The 17,944-nt window shown below is 39.9% G+C and overlaps 1 protein-coding gene across 1 annotated transcript in view; it reads left to right on the top strand.

Annotated features, from left to right (window-relative positions):
- csmd2 (CUB and Sushi multiple domains 2) overlaps positions 1 to 17,944 on the top strand; it is an 896,539-nt gene that overhangs the window by 768,458 nt on the left and 110,137 nt on the right. The window contains exons 47-49 of the mRNA XM_073034487.1: positions 7,360 to 7,554; positions 13,647 to 13,820; positions 14,400 to 14,573. Of these exons, the coding sequence (XP_072890588.1) occupies positions 7,360 to 7,554; positions 13,647 to 13,820; positions 14,400 to 14,573 (543 nt within the window). The remainder of the gene's footprint in view (positions 1 to 7,359; positions 7,555 to 13,646; positions 13,821 to 14,399; positions 14,574 to 17,944) is intronic.

Here is a 17,944-nt window from a genome sequence, read left to right as displayed (position 1 = left end):
AAGGTGTAATGTTATAGATCTAACATTATACTGTGGTTATGTAAATTATGAGTTCAGCTCTGTGGTCATTTCTTACCACTGTAAGTCAGGAAGGATTTATTCAAGTTTGGAATGCAAATTCAATGGAAAAAGTCCGAATCTGAGAGAGATGAAACTTAGGATATGTTGCACGGATATATTTCAAAGATGAAGTGATGATCTGGTTTTTGATGAACGGGGATGACAGCAGATCAATGGAGCTGTATTATGAATTAATTCAATTTGAATCAACAAATACAGAGATGTTCCAGTCAATGAGTAAGTAAGTGCAGGAAAATAACCATTAAAATGAAAACTTTTCTTGTAGCAGCCCTTCTTCACCACGTGTTGGGCATTTATGTTTCCTTATGATCACCATAATATTTAACAACCATGCGAGGCATTCATGGTTCTCTGAAGTAATGTTAGAGTATCTCATCATTTTGGCTCAATTTGATATGGCTTGGTGAGATTTGTTCTGACCTACTTATAAAAGTGAAACATGACAATGGAACCATTTGCCACACTGGTGTCTTCGTCATTCATTTCCTGACTGGTGCGGCATTCTTCACAAAACTTTGCTCTTCTATGTGGATTGGCCACATCAGAACATCAAATCTGTGCTTTAAATTTCCACCTTTCACAGCTTATCCTTGTGATTCCACCAAAAATCAATTTGGCTCTTAGCTATCACCAAGAGAGCTGCTGTGGGTTTGACCTTAGCAGGAGCTGAACTATGTCTGCCTAGAGGTATCAAAGTTCTGAAAGCTGGAGACAGTCTTCATTCTTTATAGGGATTGGAAACACACTCAAATAGGAGAGTTTAAAAGATTTTATTTATCACGTCGGCTCCTATAATACAGAAGCAAGCATCACTGAGTTCCAAGAAGCTTGTGCACAAGTGTCTGGCAGGTAGACCAGTTGGATGGTGCAAAAGTGAGAACTTTAAATTGCTAAGGTATTGGAACCATTTCAGAAGCAGTCAGGATCTGTTTAATTGAATGGGTTGCAAGTCCGCAGAGCTGGAGCCAATGTCCTTTCAGAAGGATTTGCTAATGTTATTGAGAGCTTAGCAGGGAAAGTGGGGAGAAACAAAGCAGGAAGAGAAATCAGAAAGATAGCAAAAACATGGTCAAGCTGCAAGATGGGCCATTGCACAGAAAAATGTTAAAATGCTGAACTGCAATGCTTACAGAAGTTGCATTATTTGCTGTGGTACATGGCACAAACAGAAGATGAAAATGATATAATTGATATAATGGAAACACAATAGGAAGATGACCAAGATTGGGAAGGGGGGCACAGTATTGTAATGGTTAACATTATCACTTTAATCAGGATCTGATTCCCACTGCTGTCTGTAAGGAGTTTGTATGTTCTCCCTGTGACCACTTGGGTTTGTTCTGCATGCTCTGGTTTCCGCTCTCATTCGAAAACAAATGTATCCAAAACATCCTTAGATTCACTTTACACCGCACGCTGTTGGAGCAGTGCTGCTAGGATAATCAAGGACACGACCCACCCAGCCAACACACTTTTTGTCCCTCTTCCCTCTGGGAGAAGGTTCAGAAGCTTGAAGATTTGTACGGCTAGATTTGGGAACAGCTTCTTTCCAACTGTGATAAGACTGCTGAACGGATCCTGACCCGGATCTGGGCCATACCTTCCAAATATCCGGACCTGACTTGCACTACCTTACTTTCTCTTTTCTATTTTCTAATTATGATTTATAATTTAAATTTTTATTATATTTACTTTGATTTGTACTTCAGGGAGCGCGAAGCGCAGAATCAAATATCACTGATTGTGCACTCTAATAGCAATTGTTTGGTGACAGGAAAGTAAAGTATGGATATGGTTAGAAGAAAGACGAGAAAGTCTGCAGGTGCTGGAAATCCAAAGCAACACACAAAAAAATGCTGGGGGAGCTCAGAAGGTCAGGCAGCATCTATGGAAAAGAGTAAACAGTCAACTTTTCAGGTTAAGACCCTTTATCAGGGCTCCTGGGCAGGGTTAGTAAGTTTTGGGCATGCTTTTTTGCCACTGGAAGAATGGTGACAGCTACAGGCTCCCCTCAGCTCAATTTTTGCTGATTTGGTTTGACACAAATGACACATTTCATTGTACGTTTTGATGTACATGTGACAAATAAAACTAATCTGTGCTTTTGATCTCTAAGTATCCCGATGCAGTCAATGTTTAGAAAGACAGACAAATAAAGTGATTGCCTTGCAGTTATTGTAATCTGGTGTACTGAATCTGATGTTAGCAATGTGGCCTTTATGTTGAGAAACTAAATGCAGATCGAGTGCTCTCTTTAGAGAGTATCTGCACTCTGTGTTCACGGGTGACCTTCAGCTTCCAGTTGCCTGCTACAGTAATTCATCATTCCACTCCCACTCTGTTATTTCTCTCTGTGTCCTCCTGTGCTGTTACACATGGCCCAGGGCAAGCTAGGGAGAAATGTATTTCATTTTCCATCTGAACACCTGCAGGAGTCAATATTAAAATTCCCCAACTTTAGAGAGCCACATTTTCATTCGGTTTGAACCAAAATTGAGCATTCCATTGTGCATTTCATCATTTTGATCATTTTTTTTTTCTTTTTATCTTATTTCTATGTCATCTGGCCTGTTGGGCATGTCCCAGAACCTTACCATTAGCAAATCATTGCACAGGCAAAGAAGTTTTTTTCTTATAACAACTGCATCAAATCATCCGATCTCACCAAATTACAGATATTCCTTAGTTCAACTTATCTCCTTTCCTAACCTTATCTGCTAACTATAAGCAACATGCACAAAATGCTGGAGGAATTCAGCAAGTCAGGCAGCATCAATGGAGGGGAATAACAGTCTGTGTTTGAGGTTGAGACCCTTCTTCAGGACCGGATAGGAAAGGACAGAAGGCAGAGTAAGAAGGGCGAGGGAAGGGGTAGGGGAAGGAGTACAGGCTTGCCAGTGATAGGGAAGATGGTGGGTTGAAGAGCGAAGAATGTAGTAAGAAGCTGGGAGGGGATGAGTGGAAGAGATAAAGGAGTGAATAAGAAGACATCTAATTGGAGAGGACAGCAGACCAAGGAAGAAAGAGGAGGAGGAGAGAAAACAGATGAGTTTGTCCTCATCATGGCAATTGAAGAAGCTATTGACCGAAATGGGAATGGAAAGTTGAATTGATTTGCTGCTACTAAACCTCACCACTGATGCTGACCTCATCCATGTCTCCTCCATTTCTCGGAGATCCATGCTCACCCCATGCCCCACCACCTTAACAGGGATAGAGTTTCCCTTGTCCTAACCTACCACCCCAAGAGCCTCCACATCCAATGCATCATTTTCCACACTTTCCATCATCTCCAAAGGGATTCCACCACCAAATACATCTTGCCTCTCCCCCACTCTCTGCTTTCCACAGGGATTGAACCTTCCATGATTCCCATATCCATTCATCCCTCCCCATTAATTTCACTCTTGGCACTTATCTCTGCAAGCAGCCAATGTGCTGCACCTGCCCATTCACATCCTCTCTCACCTTCATTCAGAGCCCTAACCAATCCTTTCAGGTGAGGCAAAACTTCACCTGTGAATCTGTTGGGGTTGTCTATAGTATCCAGTGCTCCCAATGAGGCCTCCTGTACATTGGTGAGACCCTGTCATAAACTGGGGGACTGCCTTGTCAAGCGTCTTCATTCCACCTACCAAAAGCAAAATTTCCCAGTGGCCAACCATTTTAATACCTATTTGCATTCCCATTCTGATATGTTGGTCCATGGCCTTCTCTCGTGCCACAATGAAGCCATTCTCAGAATGGAGGAGCAATACCTCATATTTCTTCTGGGTAGCCTCCAACCTGACGGCAAGAACATCAATTTCTCCTTCCTGTATTTTTTTTTCCCTTCTTCTATTCCCTGCTCTAGCCTCTTTTCTCTTCTCACCTGCCTATCACATCCCCTTGGTGCCCCTCCTTCTTCCCTTTCTCCCCTGGTCCACTCTCTTTTCCTATCTGATTTCTCCCCTTTACCTTTCCCACCCACCTGGCTTCACCTATTACCTCTAGCTACAGTTCTCCTTTCCACCCTCAATTTTTATTCTGGCATCTTCCCCCTTCCTTTCTAGTCATGAAGAAGGGTCTCGACCAGAAAGGTGAACTGTTTATTCATTTTAATAGATGCTGCCTGACCTGCTGAGTTCCTACAGCATTTTGTATGTGCTGTACCTAAAACGTGCATTTCTCTTTCTGAATTCTGATAAATGTTCTAGGACCCAAAACATAAACTGTTTCTTGTTCGATAAAATTCTAACGGACTCAATGTGTGTTTGCAGCAATTTATTATAATTCTTTTTATTTTTTCTCAGCTCAAGCTGGTAAAACCTGAGGTATAGGCATGAACAACCGCACTGAGTTGTCAATTGCTAGGAACTTACGGACTATTCCAGTGGTGTTTAGTATTCTGGCTTTCTGAAGAATTACATAGATATTACTGTGTAGCCCTAATTGTTTAATGCTGTTGTGTAGTGCCTTTAAGGATGATACCAGCAGAAGATATTACTATCGGGACAATGTATACCTTGTTCATGTTCCAATGATTTTTGATCTGCTCTTTTAATTCAGCATATTTCCAGTGTCTTTCACTTCTTGATTTTTATAAGTTATATGTGTTTGGAATGGCTATGTCTATTCAATAAGTTGTTCTTTCTTGTTTATCCTGTATTAATATAACCAGACAGCGGTTATGGATTGTCCTATTTGTAATAACTGATCACTCATATTATTATTAATAATAATAATAGTAATGATAATAATAATGTTATTACTTTAGATGTCAAGCATCTGCTTTATTTTCAAAAAGGAAAAGAGGTTGGTGCAGTACTATAGAGAAGGGAGCAGATTAGCACAGTGGTAAGAAATAATTTTGGCTTGACAGGCTCTGATGTGAAGCTAAAATTAATTTGGGTTGAGCTAAGAAATGGTAAAGAGCAGAAAGCAGCTGTGAGTTATTTATACATCATCAAAATGTAATTGTAATTGTGCATGTGCTATAAATACATAGAGAATGGACAAATCAAATTTATTGTGATAAGATGGAAGAAGAGTTCATTGTATGTGTATGAGATGCTGGCTCAGTAAGTAGGATGAAGAACCAACAGGGAAAAGACTAATTCAGTTCTGGTTTTGTGCAGTAACATAGTGGATGCGGTATAATGGGATTTTCAGAAGGTGTTCAATAAGGTTCCACACAGGAGCTTGGTCCACAAGGTTAGACAGTATAATGAAATGGATTAAGAATTGGTTATAGGCAGAATGCAAATGTTAGGAATGAATGGATTAATAAATACATAATTCTCAGACAGGCAGGTGTAGCATAAATACAGATTGTAAATAGCTGGGGATACTGCAGGCGTTGGTGCTATTAGGCCGCCATAGGTCCCCAGTAATTTACAGTCTATATTAAGTAACATATACATCACGCTGAGAACTGAAGAAGGGTCTCAGCCCAAAACGTTGACTGCACATTTCCATAGATGCTGCCTGACCTGCTGATATCCTCCAGCAATTTGTGTGTGTTGCTTTGGATTTCCAGCATCTGCAGAATTTCTTGGGTTAATCTATATTAAGTATTTGGGCAAAGGCATCATAGGTTTACTGATGATACTGAGCTAGGAGAGTTTAGCAGGTGGATTAAAAAAGGCTTAACAGTAATATGGACAAGCTGAATATGTGAATGAGAATAAATAACATGAAAAATTGTAAAGTCATTTACTTTAGTAGCTGTAGCAGAAAATGGAGCATTTATTAAAAGTCGAAAGATTGAGTAGAGCTGATGTTGGAAGGGACCCAAGTACACTTGTACACAAGTTAATGAAAGTCAACATCCAGGTACAGCAACAGAATAAGAGGGCATATCAATTTTTACTCTGAGGGGATTTGTATTAGGGATGACTGAAGTTTTATTGTATTTGAATAGATTCTTAGAGAGATGCTGCCTGGTATATTTTGTGCAGTTTGGTCTCTTTACCAAGAAGTGATGTACTTGCCATTGACCAAGTGCAGCAGAGATTCATTAGGTGGCTCCGAGGATGAAGAAGTTACCATATAAGAATTGCATTGGATTGACAGTTCAGAAGAATGACAGGAGATCTCAATGAGACTTACAAAATTCTTAACGAGCTTGACAGGCCAGATGCAGGAAAAATGTTTCCTTTGACAAAGGTCGTTGTTTTCAGAATAATTGATAGGACTGCTTAGTACTGAAATGAGCAGAGATTTCTTCAATCAGAGGGCAGTGAACCTTCAGAATTTTCTACTCTGAAGGACCGTGGAGGCTTATCTACTGAGTTCATTCCATAGATTACTGGGCTTGAAGGTAATCAAACAACATGGAAATAGCACTGGAAAAATGGCTGATTGATGAAGAGACACTTCATATTCTGGGTACCTTCCAACCTGATGGCATAAACATTTATTTCTCTAACTTTAGGTAGTTTATCTCCTCTCCCTCTCCTCTCATTTTTAATTCCCCATTCTGGTTACCCTTTCACCCCTTCTATTCCCTGCACCTGCCCATCACCTCCCTGGGGTTCCACTCCTCCTTCCTTTTCACCCATGGTCAGTTTGTACTACTTCCCCTCTCCCCACCTTCTTATTCTGGTTTCTTCCCCCCTCCTTTTTAGTCCTGATGAAAAGTCCCAGCCTAGAACATTGACTCCTTATTCCTTTCCATAGATGATGCTTGACCTGCTGAGTTCTTCCAGCATTTTCTTTGTGATAATTGAGCTTGAGGTAGAAGGTCACTCCTATTTCTTATTTTTTTTTAACATAGATACAAGAACTGGCAGTCAGAGTACAGTGTACACTCCTAAATACTTAATCAGAAAATTAAAATTAAAAGAGCATTTGCAATGTTTTGCTGGAAAATGAAACTGGTGAAACTGCCCAATGTACTAAACTTCAGGCCATATGTATAAATGCAAGGAATAAACAATGAGATGTTGTTTTACATACTTTCCTCAATTTAAGAACCAATTTTTTTTTACCTTATCTAACATAGTTAGAAAATTAAAAGAAAAGGAACTATGGATTGGTCTTGAAATGATCTGAAGAAACAATGCAAATCAGGTGGTTTTGATTTAAATAAGACAAGGACAGATCAATAGACTACAATATTCCTTTTATTTATTGTACATTATTACAAAACATTGTGATTAAATTTAAGAATCTAAAACTAGGAGATTAGTTCTAATCCTTGATTGATCAAAATGATAACCAATCAGAAAACTGCAACTCAGCAAGTAATGAAGTGAGAATCTGCTATTGATTGCAACTCGATGTGCATTTTTACAGCTGTGACATGCCCTGAAGTTAATAGTCTTCGTGTAGATCATGGGAACTGGAAGCTGTTAAATGGAGATCCAAATCAATATGGAGCTCAAATGATTATCACTTGTGACCCAGGATATTATCTACAGGGACTGAGGGTCATCAGCTGTCAAACTAATGGGACTTGGAGTGTTGGACACCAGAAGCCCAGCTGTAACAGTAAGTAAAAAGTAGTGTTTGTAAGTTAATAATATAAAATAATTAGCTCAAAACTAGTTAACCATCTTGATGTGTGCCTGAGCATACCCTCTTCTGTTCGCTAGTTTGTTTATGGACAGGAACTATCTGGGTTTTTTTTAACTGACCAGTTAAAAAATTTGAGCTATGTTAGAAATTTCATTTTGGGTTCCTACTGACTCAAGTTCATAAATTTGTTTCTTGTATATAAAGTTGATCTCAGATGGATTTAATACTTAATTTTAATCTGCAGTGTGTGCTGTAGTGACCTCAGCTGGATAACAGTTGGCCTAAGCACTCAAAGTTTAGAAAGAGGGAAGACAACTAAGTTTCTGTTTCCAGCCTCCAGTCCGGAAACACATCATGCGTCAATGTCTCATAAATGATTCTGTCTCCTTACACAAAAAAACTTGGATATGGACAAGTGACCCAATACTTACTGACACGAATTAGAGTACACGTCTGCAACACTGAAACTCAGAAGTGGAGAGGCCAGTGAAGTCTCTCTCCCACTCATTAATCAAAAGGCCAGGAACAGTCCTCAAAACTGGAGACTCGCCTGTAGATACTGATGTGCAGTAATGGGGAAGGATTTCTGTGGACCAAACTAGCTTGTAGAAGGGGTTAAGCAGGATTCTGTTCTTCAATCTCCACTGAAAATTTTGTAGTGCAGCAAAGTCAGTAGAACGCTATATTTTACTTCTACAACAGACTGATGGAATTCTGTCAGAACAGATGTGGCACCATCAGTTGAATCGCTGTCTCACGGTTCTAGGTTCTATCTTGCTGTCCACGTAGAATTAATATTGTCATATAATCAAGAAAGTTGACTCCAGGTGCTCTGCCTTCTCCTACACCCCAGAGACAATCAGCAAGTTTCAAAGCCTGGGTCTCTGTACCTCCTTCTGCTGCTAGTTCTTCAGCTTCCCTACTGAAAGATGATAGTGTTATGGCTCAGTAATAACCACTTCTTGCTGATATTAATACAGGTGCACTGCTCTACTCTCTCTACTCTCCTGATAGTGTGGTAGGCATTGATCAAACATCATCTGTTGTTGGTAGAATCTCCAATGGTGAAGTGGAGGCAGGCAAAAGTGAGATAGATCAGCTGCTTGAGTGGTGCCATGACAACAACCTTGCACTCTGTGTCAGCAAGACCAAGGAATTGATAGTGGACTACAGGAAGGGGAGTTGGGAGAGCACACACCAGTTCTCATGAGAGGTCAGCGGTGAAAAGGGTGAGGAGCTTCAGGTTCTTGGAAGTCAACATCTCAGAGAATCACTCTTGGACCTAACACACTGATGCAATCAAAAAGAAGCCAAGCCAATGACCTTACTTTGTTAGGAGTTTTAGAAGATCTGTATGTTATCAATGACTCTCGCAAATTTCGACATATACTTGGTGGAGAGCTTTCTGACTGGTTACATCACAGCTTGATATGGGCGGTCCAATGTGCAGAATTGCAAGAGGACGCAAACAGTTGTATACTCAGCCAGCTCCATCACATGTTCTTTTTCTAGAGGGGGGTGCCTCAATGAGGTGGTGTCCATCACTAAGGACTCTTAACATCAGACACACGCCCACTTCTCATCACTGCAACAGGAGCTTGAAGACCCACTTTCAACAATTCAGAAACAGCTTCTTCCCATTCACCATCAAATTTCTGAATGGTCCATGAACACAACCTTGCTATTTCATTTATTTGCACTATTTACTTATTTACTATATATTACAGAAATAAGTACTGCAAAAAAATTAAATAATTTATATTTATGAATGTCTTTGCCCTGTACTGCTGCAAAACAACAAACTTCATGTAATTTAAGTGAGTGATAATAAATCATATTCTGATTCTGGATTGGTAAATAAAGTGGTCACTGTAAATTGCCCCTACTGTGTAGGGTGATGAGTCAAAGGGCCTATTTCTGTGCCCAATCTCCCTATGACTTACAATAGTAATTCATCATATTTAAAAGAACAATTTGGTGCCATTGATTTTAATTGATTTATGAAGTCTCTTCGTTGGCTATTTATCTTTTTGTAGTTTCTTCCCCAAATATTGACTGTTGATCATGTTCGAGGGTACTCTGAGAAGGAGTTACTGATACTGACTGTTCAACAGAACCCTGAGAAGGATTTCAAGTCAAGTCAAGTCACTTTTTACTGTCATTTCGACCATAACTGCTGGTACAGTACACAGTAAAAACAAGACAACATTTTTCAGGACCATGGTGCTACATAAAACACCACAAACTACACTGAACTACATAAAAACAACATATAAAAAACTACACTAGACTACAGACCTACCCAGGACTGCATAAAGTGCACAAAACAGTGCAGGCATTACAATAAATAATAAACAAGACAATAGGCACAGTAGAGGGCAGTACGTTGGTGTCAGTCCAGACTCTGGGTATTGAGGAGTCTGATGGCTTCTGGGAAGAAACTGTTACATAGTCCGGTCCTGAATGCTTTGGTGCCTTTTCCCAGATGGCGGGAGGGAGAAGAGTTTGTATGAGGGGTGCATGGGGTCCTTCATAATGCTGTTTGTTTTGCGGATGCAGCATGTAGTGAAAATGTCTGTAATGGCGGGAAGAGAGACCCCGATGATCTTCTCAGTTGACCTCACTATCCGCTGCAGGGTCTTGCGATCCGAGATGGTGCAATTTCCGTACCAGGCAGTGATGCAGCTGCTCAGGATGCTCTCAATACAACCCCTGTAGAAAGTGACGAGGATGGGGGGGGGAGGTGGGGAGGTGGGAGATGGATTTTCTTTAGCCTTTGCAGAAAGTAGAGACGCTGCTGGGTTTTCCTTGCTATGGAGCTGTTGTTGAGGGACCAGGTGAGATTCTCCGCCAGGCGAACACCAAGAAATTGGTGTATTTCCTAATGCTGACTGTGCAAGAGTACCTTGAGAAGGAATTACTGATGCTGAGAATGCAACAGTGCCCTGAAGTGGAATTACTAATGCTGCTAACTGCACAATAGAGCATATTGATTTGTTCTTTTCTGCAGCATCATTTGTTATTGACCATACCTCTACCGATGTTAATCTAATTATCTTGCAGGGTCAGTCTTATTTCTGTCTTTTGCACATTTTTTAATCTATTCAATATACATCTATTGTAATTGATTTACTTATTTTTTTTATTTTATTGATTTTTTTCTCTTCTATATTATGTATTGCATTGAACTGCTGCTGCTAAGTTAACAAATTTCACATCACATGCCGGTGATAATAAACCTGATTCCGATTCTAATTCCATCATCATGTCACTTTATACTTTCTTCAAGCCGCACAATGGTGAAGCAGTTTGCACTGTTGCATCACATCTCTGCAGATCCGTGTTCAGTTCTAGTCTCCACTGCCATCTATGGAGTTCACAATTTTCCCAGTGCTGACCTTTGTTTCCTCTAAGGGTTCCAGCTTCCTCCCATGTTCTTTAAATGTGTAGGTTAGTTAGAAAATTAGCTCCCAGCAACAGGCAGGCAAATGGTGGAGTAGGATGGTGGGGAAGAAGTAAATTCAAATAATATGAGAGATAATCAATTATGGGAAATAAGTGGTGAAAAAGTCTGAAGAGCCACCATAGACTTTTTGAGTCGAACAGCTTCCTCCTCTGCCGTAAGTAAATAGGAGAATAATGCAAGAAAAGTATTTCAGGGATTATAGCTAAAGAGAGTAAAAAGAGAGAGAATTTGTAAATTAACTTACATTTTTTATCAGTTAAAAACTCCCAAGTTGATATTCATTATCTACTACACTACTCCTTGAGAAAATTCTGTGTTATTGGTGGTGTAGGTGAATCCAATTAATTTATAACTACCTTACAATTGTTTTGGAATTCTTCAAATACTTTGCTTATTTTAAATACTTAAAATGACCTTTTTTTGATGTGTTAAACAGCAGGAAAAATTAAGCATCTATGTGCTGGACAATTAAGTAATATTTGAAATAAGTCGTGCATCACATCAGAACATTTGCAGAGAGTTGACATTTACTGAGAGAAAGGCCTGTAAATTCCCACAAGTATCAAGGCCAACCCCATGTTTTCTTTCATGTACACATCCGTATCACATCGGCACAACAATGTTTGTACCTTCTCTGTCTGGATGGTAATCACTCTTGTTCACTGTTCAACCCTCCAGAAATTAACGGGATGAAAATTGCACGGCTTGTCTCCTTTATTAAGTTGCTAGCTGGTTTGTTGACATGAAAAGTTTTCCTCGTGTGTAAATTTGAACGTTATCTCATTGGTACTTTGTTATCTCTGGGCTTGACTTGCGCAGTCACCCTTGGCTGACCTTCGGTTTGTCGTCTGTAAGACTGATCTCAACCAAAATGTTCATGTTTGTGTTCAAACCAATAAATCACCAAATACCAATTCATCCACCGTTAAAAGAGGAAAGCTGGAGGTACTGTACGTAGCTAACAAGGCAGCACCAGATCAGATAATGTCTATGCTTGAGAGTCTTTCATCAGAAATGCAGGTTTCAGGATAGAGTGTAGAAGATTATATTATACTACACACCCTTCACTGACCTTATAACCTACTCTAAGATCAATCTAAACTTTCCCTCCTACGTAGCCCTCCAATTTTCTATCATCCAGGTACCCATTGAGGAGTCTCTTAAATGTCCCAAATGTATTTGCTTCTACCAGCAGAGTGTTGCAAGGACCTACCACACTTGCGAAAAAGAAAAATTGTACCTCTGACATCCCCCTATACCTACCTTCAATCACCTTAAAATTTTATGCCCCCTTGTATTATCCACTTCCACCCTGAGAAACAGCCTTTGGTTATCCACTCATTGTCTCATATCATGTTCGACAGATCTATTAAGTGTAGCACTCGCTTCGCCTAGCGGCTTAATATTGGGGGTGATAACCCCCTGCCCGGCCAAACTTAAGAAGTCTTGTTTGGCTGGATGCTGTGTAATGTGTCCCCTGTTACAAATCAGTACCCTGAAATAACAAACAGTACTCAATATGTGATTAAATGTTTAAGCTTTATAACTCTTCCTTTGACTATATGGTTAGTAGAGAAACAAAATATAAAAGAAAAAGGGCCCAAATCATAAGATTTAATAATAAGCAGTCTGTGCACAAAGTTGGAGTTCACTCAGCTAGTCCTTCTTCCATCATCGGTCTCCTCCAAGCATCACCGACCTTTGGACCCCCGATCTGAGTCCACCCCATCCAGTGGTCTACCAGATCTCTCCATTCCTGTCTTCTCTCTTCATCTCTCTCTCTCCCTCTCCCAAAAGCCCGCAAAATCATCTGCTTCCAGAATCGCAAGACAGGGCAACAAAATCCTGATTGGCTAACGTGCATCCACAGTCCTGGTATCTCCAGCCATAACCCAAATATTACTGCAACAGAGAAACCATTACCTCAGCAGTGGGCACTACAGAGAAGCTATTACATTAGCCTTAGCAGTGAAACATTACATAAGCAGCTTTTCATCCTCCTTTGCTGCAAAGCAAAAGGCCCTGGTTCACTCAACGTATCCTCATAAGACAGGTTCTTCAATCCAGACATCATCCTGGTCAATCTCCCCGGCGCCCTCTCTGAAGCTCCCACATCCTTCCTATAATGAAGGCAACCGGAAACGAACCCAACATTCCAAGTGTGGTCTAAGCAGATGGAAGAAAATGGAGGAAAGAAGAGAACAGAGGAAATATAGTGATTGATTATACATGGTTAATTGAAAGTGGATGTAGGACAGCCAGTTAAACTGCTTCCCTCGTGTCTTTATTGCCTGGGGGTCAATCCCGACCTCAGACACTGTGTGTATGGAGTTTGCACGCTATCAAGCTATGTGGGTTTACTTCATTTGCTTTGATTTCCTCGCACATCCCAAAGTTGTACAGGTTAACTGGTGGCTATAAATTTCCCCAAGCGTATAGTTGAGTGGTGAAATTTGGGAGAATTGAATGAGATTATTATATAATCGATATAAATGAATGCTAACATCCAGTATGATTTTGGTGGGCTAAACATCTTGTTTCTATGCTATATGATGCTAAGAACTGTTAAAACTAATCATTTAATTTTCTAAATTTACAGTAATCTCATGTGCAGAACTAGGATATCCAGCACACGGTAATAAGATTGGGACATTAAATACGTATGGGGCAACAGCTATCTTTTCCTGTAACACTGGATACACAATGGTAGGATCCCGGGTACGCGAATGCCAGGCCAATGGACTGTGGAGTGGAATGGAAGTGAATTGCCTTGGTTAGTATTTGGAGATCTATGCATAAATGCTTGGTTCATGAACAGTTCCGCAAACTATAAAATTGTGTTGTATTATTTGTTTGTTTTAATTTCATTAAAGTTTAAGTAAATACCACTGAAATACAACTTACACTTGATTTTGCAATTCTGCAATTAAGTACTTGCTTTAAATGATAGGCTAAGGCAACTAGTTTCAAGATCAAGTTGATAAGTTGCCTTCGATAGTTCATGAAACTTTGAGCTGTTATCTCACTAAATTTTTGAAATGTGTATGTTCTGGTGCAGTGCCTAGGATATGTTGTTCTGTCTCTGTATCAGCTTGACTTATGTTGTAGCTTTAATGACTACTTGCTAAATTAACTGACCTGAAATAATTAGCATTACAAAATGTTATCACAAAATTAAAATGCCATGATTTGAATGCACTGAAAGTAACCAAATTGCTTGTAAAGAATATAAAATCTGTTCATATAAATAAGTATAGGAGCAGCTAATATTTCTTGTCCTTTCCGAATTATTCCTGTAAGTTGTTATTAAGTGAGCCATTAATCACACTGAATGAAGCCTCTTTGGTTTTAGCTGGTCACTGTGGGATGCCCAAGTCCATTGTCAACGGTCAGGTAATTGGTGAAAACTTCAGCTACCGTGGAACAGTGGTATACCAGTGTAACCCAGGATTTCGCCTCATTGGAACGTCCGTTCGAATTTGCCAGCAGGATCACAAGTGGTCAGGGAAATCGCCTGTATGTGTGCGTAAGTATCACTCGATTTAGATTTCAATTGTTTTTCCTCTCCACGCCGTGTGGTGCATTGGGCAGCAATCTTGCCATTTGTTTGGCATTTGTCTGTTTTTTATGAGGCCAAGTCGCTAGCTCAATGCTCAACCCAGCATGGAAGGAAAGCATGCAAAGAGCTGGCCGGATTCGAACCCGGGACCACTCACCTCAAAGTTCAGTGCAGATGTCACCACACCACCGGCCGGCTAATTTAGTTATCAATAGGGGAGAGAAAATGGTGAAGATCATGGTTCATTTGTTTTAATTTTAGTCAATATATCTCAAATATTTATTACTTATTTCATTAGATACTTGTTTTCAATTCTTGGTTAACAATATTTTTTTCATAAAATGGGTCAATGGATAGTGTGGTGATTGGCAACTGAAATCATGGTGCAATGTTTGGTAGATGGCTAAATATGCTTCTGGAGATTTGATGCACCTACCTGCAAGATTCTCTGTCCATCACTCATCCCAAGAATTTCTGGTTCACCCTTGCCTGTAGGCATCAAAGAACATTTTGGGCATTACCCCTTCAGTGAAATTTTTGTTGTACTTTGTGCTTAACATCTCATGTGTTGCATGTTTCTCTAGCCAAAACTGTCTGTACTTTTCCTGACAGTGGACTTGGTAGATTGTTAGCCATTCACCCAATCTCCGAGAGTGTTGGTGAGACATTGAAGCCCAGTGCTTATTCGCGAAGAGATTGTGGTGCGTGCGTATTTTTTAAGGAGGAGCTGTGATTTGTGTTGGGTGTGAAGAGGTATCGGGGTAGGACTGTCCATTGATGAGGTAAAGAAACAACACTCGCGCATTGCGGAGGATCAGAATGGGGTGTTGTGGGAGGGGATTTGGGAGAAATGGCAGTCAGTCTGTGGCACAATGATCGAGGGAAGCTCCTGATGCTTGCATTTGGAACTAGGCAGGACAAGTTGTTTGTTTGGGCATTGAGTAACACATTAAGTCTTCCAGTTCACAAGTGTATAAGCAAAGTGATGTTGTATCAGAAATATCTGTTCATATCTTCCCACAGGGAAACTTGGTTCACAATCCCCTGCTGCAATGCTTTAACATCTCCTGTCTCCCTAATGTGGAAATGGGTGACTCTTGCCAGGATATGTGTAGACAAATGTCACCAGTGATATAAAACAAGTAGCTTTAATTGCATAAAACTGAAATAAACAGGGATTATTCATGCATGTGAAACAAATTTTGGTTCTTAATGGTTAAAATTTAATCCCAAAGATAGCCATTCATCTTTCCACATATTATAAGCTTCACTCTGCTGCCCAATATCACTGTGCATTAATACTGAGTGAGGGAAAGTGCTATTTGCTATCTGTCAGCTGCCTCTCGGATTGATTAAGCACTGGGACCCTTGCGGCAGCAGTGAAGCAAAGCCTGTTTTACCTTCTGTGTTCCCCTCCTCTCTGGCATTCCCATTCAGTATTATTTCCCAATAATGACACAGCTGGTCTCCCATTGTGAATTGCAGTCAAGATGCTCTTTGGTTCAACAATGTACTTGCTTCAACTTAAACTTTTAATAATTGATGATGCTGTTTCTTGTACCGTCTGAAACAGAATATTTGGCAGTTTATTTTGGACAATATGAAATTTCTTCAGTGTCTATTGCGCTTGCAATGCCTAGTGGAACAATAATTCTTAAAATTTAAAAAAAAAAAGCAGGTGTGATAGCACATCTTTGCTACAGCTACCAGAAAAAGCTGGACAGCCGCAAATAGACTCAGAAGTCGACAGGCCAAAACTGCGCAAGCACTACACCAATGGGGCGCCTGACAAGCTCCAGCTTGCCCCTGTGGTTGCCAACCCAGGATGTCCTCTGCCTGGTCCAAACATGCCCTCTCACCAAGATCCGAGACGGCTTTGCCGCGGTCCATCGATGTGGCCACGAGCGGGCGGATTGGCTTGATACAAAACAATTGGAACTGTGAAGAGAAAAACACCTGCCATAAGAAACAACAACAACACAAAGGTTTGAATTTTCTTTTAACGTCTGGCAAGTCGAATGCAGATCCCTGGAATCTCGTCAACTGCATTCCTTGTTTTAAGGCATAGCTCAATCCTTTGCAATAAGCAGAATAATACTTCATTGGTTTTGGTAAGATTATACATATTTTTAATTTATTCTGAGCAGAGACATAACATATATTGTTGGAGCTTGGGTTATGAACTTTTTTTTGCATTGGTAGCACATGGAACTAGTTTTCTCTTCCAAATGAGACCGGGAATAACCAATGATTCTCTACCAGCTGCTTTTGTACTCTTTGGACTGAATTAATGGTGATATTCACTTTCTGTCAGTTCTAACCAATCTGTTTCTTTATATATTAACTCTATGTAAAGCTGTATTGATCTTAAGGTGTTGTGTACATCAAGCATTTTATTGTGTCCATCACTGGGATTATTTTATAATATTGTATTACTCATAGTGCAAAAACTGGGGCATTGCACCCAATTTCAATATCAGGTGAAACTTGGTGCCAGAAGTACAGTTCCTTACAGCAGAATATAAGTTAATTGCTGATCATTTCCTAGTATCAGAGACAACTTCTTGTTGTGCACAGTGAAAATAGTAGTTCCACATTAATTAGTGTTTGTCTGTTTATCCACCATATCTGTATAGCATTGTATAAAATCGGTAGCCTTTTAGCAAATTGATTCAGTTGTACATTCCTGAATTTAGAGGAGTCAGTATCATCAATAACTGGGATAACCACAAGCATTTTATATAGGTATACTGTATCAACAATATATGCAGTCTGCAAGAATTTGACCATTTGGTAGGCATCTCTCTGGAACCTATATGAATGTCCTAAATATCATTCAGACATTAAATTTCCAGTGGTGTATATTGGGTTCCTTACATGAGATCGATGCATTGTTGATTTCGCAGATGTGCCATAATTTTTATGCACTGATTGAATTTCACAATACAGTGGATTCCAGTCAATTGGGACAGCTGCTTATTTGGGACAACTCTTAAAGAACAAAACAAATCAAGAAAATTGTCGGATTCCCTTTTGCTTATTTGGGACATTATCCCACTTAATTGGGATGGGAGACTGTTGCCAAACAGTTTCAAACTAGCATCAGTCATGTGAGCTTGTGTAACTGTTAGACACAGCACTTAAGACACACACATTAAGTGGAAAGTTTTAAAATAATATCAGTTGCACGTGCTTGTGTTCAAAAAGTAGTGATTTTGTCACTAATAGTTGGTGAGAAATAATAGCTGGCGAGCAGTAAGTCATCTTAGAACTCATTTGCCTACTGCGGTTTCAAGTATTCAGGCTTGGAGATTCCAGGAGCGAAAATGAAATGATTC

Source organism: Hemitrygon akajei, chromosome 32 (assembly GCF_048418815.1).
Source record: "Hemitrygon akajei chromosome 32, sHemAka1.3, whole genome shotgun sequence".
NCBI lineage: Eukaryota > Metazoa > Chordata > Chondrichthyes > Myliobatiformes > Dasyatidae > Hemitrygon > Hemitrygon akajei.
Note: the sequence above shows the minus strand (reverse complement) of the source record. Positions and strands in the feature narration are given on the sequence as shown.